The sequence below is a fragment of the Sinocyclocheilus grahami genome, unplaced genomic scaffold (assembly GCF_001515645.1).
Source record: "Sinocyclocheilus grahami isolate Dianchi unplaced genomic scaffold, SAMN03320097.WGS_v1.1 scaffold110.1, whole genome shotgun sequence".
Taxonomy (NCBI): Eukaryota; Metazoa; Chordata; class Actinopteri; order Cypriniformes; family Cyprinidae; genus Sinocyclocheilus; species Sinocyclocheilus grahami.
Window position 1 is genome coordinate 1,484,015 of NW_015505289.1, and position 9,063 is coordinate 1,493,077.

Here is a 9,063-nt window from a genome sequence, read left to right on the forward strand (position 1 = left end):
TTGTCAGGCTATAACAATGGAGATTTAGATTGAATTTAGATTTAACTAATTGCATTGCTTGTACTGTCTACACTTTATCTCTAGCCCATCCCTCTCCTGCGACAGCAACAGAACCTGGCCATAACAATGTCTCAGCAGCAGATTTCTTGTCTGTTAGCAAACGCCTTCTTCTGCACTTTCTCTCACAGGAACGACACTAAACCTAGTTCAGAATATGCCAACTTCCCCACCATTAACTTCAGCAGGTGTTACACTGATCACATTAAACTGAAACATATATATATATATATATATATAGTGTTGTGAAAAGGTTTTTGCCCCCTTCCTGTTTTTTTTAAGTTTTTGCATATTTGTCACACTTAAAAGATTCAGATCATCAAACAAATTTTAATATTACACAAAGATAATGCAAGTAAATACAAAATGCAGTTTTTAAATGATGATTTCTTTTATTAAGGGAAAAAAGCTGTCCAAACCTGCCTGGCCCTACGTGAAAAAGTAATCTAATAACTGGTTGTGCCACTAACCTGTAGGACCTCCTTTAGCCTACAAAACAGTGGCCATGTGGTAAGGCATTGATTAGACGAGGTGGTGATGGGTCTCCTGGGGTATCTGGTACCATAATGTCAACAGCAGGGGGGTGGTGGTGATGTAGCGCAAACCAGCTTTTTCGATTTCATTAATGAAAATTCACCATCATGTTCCTCGAACTACTCGTCGAATCTGGCAATGCAACATGGTACATTATCCTGTTGGTAACGGCCATCACCGGCAAGGAACATAGTTGCCATGAATAGGTGCACTTGGTCCACAACAATGTTCAGATACCTGAGAGCTGTCAGGGATTGTGGTATTGGGATAATGGGGTCTAAAGTGTCCCAAGAAAACAATGCTCACAGCATAACACCGCCGCCACCGGCTTGTGTCTGCCCATTTGTGCCCAAAAGTGCATCCAGGTGCCATAGCCTCAGTTGGTAATCGGCGTATCCGCTCTCGGCCATTGAATAGTGATGCACCAAGAATCTTGATTTATCAGACAAGGCCACTTTCTTCCAATCATGCACGGTCCAATTTCAATGATCTTGGGCCCATTTTATGCGTTGTTGACGATGGCGTGGGAGACCCGGCTGGGTGGACGACTACATAGGCCCTGCTGGTGATTTGTTGCACTGTTGCCCTGCGGTCGCTGTGAACAATGCGCAACAGTCTCAGCCCCCCTCTACCATCATGTTTTGATACATACTCTCTATAGTTACATGTAAACAACCCACAAGGCCTGGGCCATCACAATGTGTCCTTAATCAAACTCCAATAAATCGGCAGCTTTTCCTATTCTGACACCAAACAGTCCTGACTACCAGGAAAAAACAGTTTTGTGAATTTAGTATTTTGTCATGTCATTACATTGTTTAGAGCATAAGAACAATTTAGAAAAATTAAATTTGAGAAAAATTATATTTTATTCATATGTTATGCCATGTCTCTGTAGAGGACATTGGGACTTCTGTTTTAAAAAAAATAAAAAGACATGAATAGACATGAAAAGGCAAAAAGAGTGGGATTTTTATTTTAACCAGAAATCAATTTTCATTTTTTTATTCCAAACTTTATATAAAGATAATTCTCAACTATGTTATGAAAGATATTTAAAAAATATATTTTTCTTTATGCAAAATGTGTGTAAAATGGCCATAAACGAGTTTTTCTTTGATATACAATGTATCTATAAACTGTATCTAATTTGCATATTAATGTGTTTTTGGGGCAACATAGAATGAACAAATAAGTGCAATAATGGGAGTAATAATTAGCAAGATTTTCATAATAATATCTAATATTTAATAGGAATATTGATATATAATTTTTTCTCTATTCATTTGTTGTGTCTCCCAAAATGTGTAATAAACATGCTTTAAGTCCTGGTGTCCTCGACAGTGGACATGTATGAAACTGATGTCCTGTTTCATAACAGAAGGTCATATTTTGATTTGAAACGCCATAACATTTTCCTGAGATGTTGATTTATGACAAACAATTTGTCAATTAGTCAGATTTAAATGATAATTACAAAATATTATCATATTTCAATTAGGGTGTTACATTTGATCACTGAATGAATGTCAGCCATTTTTAAAGACCAAAGAGAGGGAGTGGTCATGGTGAAATATCCAATCATTTGGTATATTTGGCAAATAGGCTTATACTATATACTGATATTAGTAATTGAGTAGGGCTTCGCAAATAAAAATCCCATTCATTTCCTCCTAAAGAAATGGATTTTTAGTGATACATTTTAAATCTTTTTAGAAAGACACACCATGAGCTCGGAGTTAGATGATAAACATTAACATTCAGAAGTTTGGGGTCAGTAAGATTTTATTTTATTTTTTACAAAAATAATACTTTTATTTAGCAAGGACGCATTAAGCAGCAAGTTTTCAACATTGATAATCATAATAAATATTTCATGAGCAGCAAATCATCATATTAGAATGATTTCTGAAGGATCATGTGACACTGAAGATTGGAGTAATGATGCTGAAAATTCAGCTTTACATCACAGGAGTAAATGACAATTTAAAATATATTCAAATAGACCCCAAACTGTACTGTAGAAACTACAAGTCTGCATTATTTGAGCTTTTTTAAATATATTTATTTTTAGTAGCATAATTTAATAGCCAAATTCAAGAACCAAAGACGCTCAGTGTTGCTTTAAAAACATACAGTAATACTATTTTAATTTAAACTAGTTTTCCAAGTTCTGATTTAGAGTAACCTGATCGATTCTTCTCTCGATAGATAAACTGTACAACTGGCTGAAAGAGTTCTCTGGACACTACGCTCGTGAACATCACTTGCCAGCAGATCTGGATGGATTCATCAGTGAGAAGATCGGGCATATGGCTAGCTTATTGTAAATCTGCCCGGCTACTCAAGAGATACATACAAGCTCACTTCAGAAAACAGTAGTCAAAAACAGTTCAGCAGTATTAAATATGTAAAGCTGCTTTGAATGTATCAGATATCTGAAGGATCAGAGTAATGAAGTTAACAATACAATACAAAAAAAACAAAACTGCTTTATGTAATGTATTTGTTTTTGGACCACAGGTGTCATATAAACTTAAATGTTTACATTAATTAAAATAAATTATAGTCTGTCACAAATCATATCAATCAAAGGCCTTAGTATCATCTGAAAGTGCACAAGACATGTCTTTATTAATGCAAAAATAAACTGTGCTCATGTTAAATTTGTTCTTGCATAAGTTATTAGTACAAACAAGTAAACAGACTGAACTGAGATGCTTTTATTGAACGAAGTATCATAACAGTAGTCTGGAATACACATAAGCTTAAGAAAATAAATAAATCCTTTTATGTCCTGAAGAGAGTCTTTCCGCTTGCTGCTTAATCTCAGCTTATTGTTTTTTTAAATTACAAGAAGATAAAATGATTGTTTCAGCTTTCAGTCCTTGAATTCACCTATTTAAGTTCATAACAATTTGGCACTGAGTTTTTAGAGGGTGAATGGGAGAGATGAAGGTATAGAAGAGGATGAAGGTGAAGGATATGGTGTCTTTACATTTCCTTCTGTATTATAAAACTTCTAAACGCAGGTAAGGTAAGTAGTTCCGTTTTCGCAATAATTAAAAAAAATGCATAGGGTTCCATGCATGCCCTTTAACACCCTCATGCTATCAATTCTGAGAGACATCCATGCCAACGCGGGTAACGGATGGTGCAAACATTTTCTTGCGCTGTTGTCCGTGATTTTGTACATATTCAAAATTAATTATTATTTGTATTATTGAGGAGAAACCTCTAGTTCAAGCTGCATGTCACTTTAAGGCTCTATTAAAACCATCATCAACATGCCTCAGAGATACATGCATGTAAATTGATCCCATTACCATGTAGTTGCTAAAAGCTCACATCCTTTTAGTAAATCTGCATATATAGGCCTCTCATACCTACTGTACAGTGCAAATCAAACCTGTGCTTTGGTCAGGACATTCCTAGCTGCCAGCCTGCCATCTAACGCTAACAGCGGGGTGTGAGTTTCCTGAAAAAACGAGGGATGGAGGGTTGGAAATTAAGTGAGTGGATGGGGTGAGGTGCTTAGGACTGGTCCTGGAAGGAATTCAGGTTAAAGGCTGTGTCTAAGAACCGCTCCAGCTCCACAAGATGAGCCTTCTTGTTGCCTGTGGCGGGGGCAGCTGCAGGCTCTCGGCCAGCATACCTGAGAAGAATACATGTAAATAGAAATGTAAATGCATGTTTACATTTAGCAGATGCTTTCATCCAAAGTGACTTACAATTGAGGTCTAACATGCATTATTACATGACTTATATGCATTAACAACGCAAGGGATAATTGGGTACAAATACTGTTGCATGAATGCATAGCATCCAGCATCGTTTGGGCAGTTTAACTGTTCAGGACCAGCAACGGACTCATTAACAACCATCAAAACAAAACAAAAAACTGCTGTGGATCATCCAGGTAACAACAAAGTATTGAGAATCAAGCGTAGGTCATTTTTATAAATTCAACTATTATTTTCTCTTGTGGACTATATGTAAACATCTTTTATGTTAAATATCTTATTCAGGTCAGTACTAAATAAATAACATGCATTTTGTATGATCCCTCTTATTTTGGTAAAATAATTTACATTTTTCAGATTCTGCAAGGCGATTGTAAACGTTTGACCACAACTGTATATTTTTTTACATCACAGTAATGCAATACAAATGTAAATTTTACTTGACACATGGCTTCATTGTCTGTATGCCAAATATCATTCTTTTAATTTTGGAGAAAAATGTGACCTAGTTCTTGAGAGATTTTGTGAGATTCACTCTTCAGATGAATCTAAGGACACAAGTTACCGTATGGGACGGGTGTTGTTGAACACCCTGCTGATGCGTGGCTTGACGTAGTCGTAGTAGCCTTGATTCTTATGCTCTTCCTGGCACCACAGAAGCTGAGCCTGTGGATACTTCTCTGCCTCTGCTTTTACCAGGTCAAACGGGAATGGAGAAAGCTGGACAAAAATACATTTAAAGTCATCAAATACATCTTTGAACTACTTTAGGGTGAAGGCATTAAGCGAAAATTATAATGCTGTGTATAAATGGCCCATTTAATAAATATAATTATGAAAGTGTATCCAGCATCGTTTGGGCAGTTTAACTGTTCAGGACCAGCAACGGACTCATTAACAACCATCAAAACAAAACAAAAAACTGCTGTGGATCATCCAGGTAACAACAAAGTATTGAGAATCAAGCGTAGGTCATTTTTATAAATTCAACTATTATTTTCTCTTGTGGACTATATGTAAACATCTTTTATGTTAAATATCTTATTCAGGTCAGTACTAAATAAATAACATGCATTTTGTATGATCCCTCTTATTTTGGTAAAATAATTTACATTTTTCAGATTCTGCAAGGCGATTGTAAACGTTTGACCACAACTGTATATTTTTTTCCATCACAGTAATGCAATACAAATGTAAATTTTACTTGACACATGGCTTCATTGTCTGTATGCCAAATATCATTCTTTTAATTTTGGAGAAAAATGTGACCTAGTTCTTGAGAGATTTTGTGAGATTCACTCTTCAGATGAATCTAAGGACACAAGTTACCATATGGGACGGGTGTTGTTGAACACCCTGCTGATGCGTGGCTTGACGTAGTCGTAGTAGCCTTGATTCTTATGCTCTTCCTGGCACCACAGAAGCTGAGCCTGTGGATACTTCTCTGCCTCTGCTTTTACCAGGTCAAACGGGAATGGAGAAAGCTGGACAAAAATACATTTAAAGTCATCAAATACATCTTTGAACTACTTTAGGGTGAAGGCATTAAGCGAAAATTATAATGCTGTGTATAAATGGCCCATTTAATAAATATAATTATGAAAGTGTATGGAGGTACCTGCTCAATGCGGCTGATGGCCACTGTGTCCTCCAGGCCTCTGGTCTTTCGTTCTTTGGTGAGGTCATAATAAACTTTCCCTGTGCAGAAGATGAGACGCTTCACTTCAGCTGAATTCTGTGATGCACTTCTCTCTTCTGGAATCAGACGTCTGAAGTGTGTGCCTAATCAAACCCAAAAACACCCAAAAATTTCGACAAAATTTTTTCCGCAGGACGTTGTATGACTGGCAAAATTTCAAATGGACAAACCTAGCAGCATGTCGTCAAAACTTGACTTAGCCTCTGGGTGACGTAGCAGCGATTTAGGCGTGAAGATAATGAGCTAGAGTAAATAGAAAAGATTAAAACTTCATGAAACCACAAGTTAGCTACAGACAGAGTCCCACAATGTTTGACCAATACATTTTCATAACTGTTCTATGTCCAGGATTTAAAAAAAATACTTTAATTTACATAGATTTGCTAATGAATCCATTCAAAACAATATGTAGCCCATTTTGACTAAATCATTGAAAAAGCTACTTAAAAATAATGATTTACTCCCAAACTGGACATTGCTAGTAATCGCTATCAAATTAAATATTTTAGAGCAAAAATACTCAAATTTCCATTGCAAATATATGATTTTCCATGATTAAACCATTATTTCCAAAACTGGAATGCAATTTTAAAATTCCCTGATACTTCCAGGTTTTTAATGATGAGGGAAACCTGTACAGATGATTAAAAGAGTGAGATGTCTCTTACAGGCTTTCTGAAGGGTAGAAGGATCTGCCTCCGAAGAACATGGAAGTAGTTTGCAGGAGTGGAACAGTTCACCACAATCCAGTTACAGTCATAAAGCTGCCGGACGGCAAAGTCCTCTGTGATTTTCTGTGTCAAACAAATGAGTATTAAGACAAGAACAATATTCATAGTAAATATTGTGTTTGGTTAAAATTTTCATGCTTAAAAAAGTCAGAGATTTACAGGGAAAATGTCAGGGTCATCATTACACATCTGTAGGAATCTCTCAGGACGGGCAGAGGAGTGCTCTGGTCCCTGGAAAGATCACCAAGAAAGTAATGAAAAAGGGAACTGATGACAAGATGGAAGCTCAGAGGTGGATTTAGGATGAAAAGACCTCACCATGCCCTCCATGCCATGAGGCAGCAGCAGCACGATGCCGTTCTGTCGGACCCACTTGGCCTGGCCGGGGGAGATGAACTGGTCGATGATGCACTGGGCTGTGTTGTGAAAGTCTCCAAACTGAGCCTCCCAGAGCACTAGAGCGTCAGGACTCGCCATGGCAAAGCCAAGCTCAAAACCTGCACACAATGAGACACAGACCTCAGGACATTCTTGTCCAATGGGCATATAATGTGCAACTTCTTCTGGGTTTGTTTGACCGACAGCAACCAGCCACAGTTCATTTGGTTTATACCCACCAAGAACCCCGTATTCTGACAGGGAGCTGTTGCACACAGTATAAGGAGCCTGGTTTGGGTCGATATAGTTCATGGGAATGCAGGTTCGTTTGTCGACGTTCTGATCGTGTAGGACATGGTGCCGATGACTGTATGGGGATAAAAAGGTAGACAATGGAGTTGCTTCCAAATCAATTTTATTCAGGAGCAGTGGCGGCTGGTAGAACATTTTCTAGGTAGGGCGCCATATCCAACCATTTTAGCATACATCCTGGTAGGATTTCTCCCAGTTTAACAAAAGGAAAATTATTAAGACTTGAAACATTTTAAATAAAGATAATTGTTTTACCAAGTTCAAGATTGAGAATGATTCCCATAAAACTATATTTTCTGCAAGCTTTTTTCAAGATAAATTAAAATATTTTTTAATTTTCATAATTCACAATTTATGTATACAGAGCAACAGCAAAAACTGTGAGGAAAAAATAAATGTTACATTTGTTTAGAGCATTTTCTATATATATATATAAATAACTGCAAGTCAAGCTGCAATACCAAACAGGACCACACAGAGATGCCAACAGACTCCTATACCAGTTGCCTTAACCTGACTGTATATAGATAAATGCTGATCCATTCAGAATTATTAAACAGAGCAAAACACAAATGAAAGTAAATAAAAACATTCTGAATTTGTCGAATGTGGTGATCTGAAGGCGGCTCGACATCACCAGTGAAAAGTGCCTCTGTCAGAGTGTTCTTGTCTGAGTGTCTACATAAACACCACCGACCATTGCAAACTCCTATAAAAACACGCTTCTTCAGCGAGTGTTCATTATATAGCACTTGCCAGACATGTGACCATACTGAAATGTTTTCGTGCAAAAAGCTATCAGAGAGCGCACATACACAGTCTGTTTGTTTGCACATTAATAATAACAGACTTGCGCGTCTAATAGTATGCGATTGTTTGTCACTGTAATCGTCTTTACTTCCATTACAATCGTCATCCATCTAAACTTTGTTTGCTTTATTCAGCCCATACAGACTAGTCCTGACTTCATATTTCTTATTAATAGAGGTATGTTTGCTCCCAACAATCGCTGCACAGGTTAATGTTACGTATGATGACGAAAGCATGTTAGTGCTAGCCCTCCCGGAACTCATATGGCACTTTTCCACTGCGTGGTACGACTCGGCTCGGTACGGCTCAGTACGGTACGGCACGGCTTGTGTTCGGTTTGTGTTTCCACTGCAGTTTAGTATCGCTTTAGAATGGGCGGGATTATTCACATGTCGTTATAGTTGCGCCGCCTCTACTGCCGCGACTCCTAAAAAACATTTTCATTCCACGTCGCCCCATCAAGCTCTCGCTGGATCCGCTCCTCTGCTATCAACGAGAGGAACGTCTGTTCTTCTGCAACAGGGGGAACAGCCACTTTTTGGTTGTTAAAAAAAGGTGCGCTCGTTCAAAACAGTTGCGTTCGATCCTTCGCTAGCTGTGCTGATTTAAATCTAGCGGGTCTGTTTGTGTCTCATGTCGCAAGTTCAGTGATGCAGGTAGTGACGATTTTCTCCGGCCAATCCGTGATCAGTAGAGTTTACACGTCACGTTTTGGTAACGGTACGGTACGCTTGGAACCCCAACTGAGGTGGTACTAAAAAAAGTACCAGGTACCAGGTACTGTACCCAGTGGAAAACC

General features: G+C 37.9%; 1 protein-coding gene across 2 annotated transcripts in view; it reads right to left on the reverse strand.

Moving 5' to 3' along the window:
• Positions 1 to 2,873: 2,873 nt before the first annotated feature.
• LOC107588948 (2-oxoglutarate dehydrogenase, mitochondrial-like) overlaps positions 2,874 to 9,063 on the reverse strand; it is a 35,894-nt gene continuing 29,704 nt past the window's right edge. Inside the window, exons 16-23 of one of the 2 annotated variants that reach the window (XM_016277212.1) lie at positions 7,382 to 7,509; positions 7,083 to 7,261; positions 6,924 to 6,995; positions 6,702 to 6,827; positions 6,204 to 6,276; positions 5,953 to 6,116; positions 5,664 to 5,818; positions 2,874 to 4,246 (exon numbers count right to left, since the gene is read on the reverse strand). In XM_016277212.1, coding sequence (XP_016132698.1) covers positions 4,126 to 4,246; positions 5,664 to 5,818; positions 5,953 to 6,116; positions 6,204 to 6,276; positions 6,702 to 6,827; positions 6,924 to 6,995; positions 7,083 to 7,261; positions 7,382 to 7,509 — 1,018 coding nt within the window. In that variant the 3' untranslated portion in view covers positions 2,874 to 4,125. The remainder of the gene's footprint in view (positions 4,247 to 5,663; positions 5,819 to 5,952; positions 6,117 to 6,203; positions 6,277 to 6,701; positions 6,828 to 6,923; positions 6,996 to 7,082; positions 7,262 to 7,381; positions 7,510 to 9,063) is intronic. The other variant, XM_016277211.1, reaches the window with a different exon arrangement.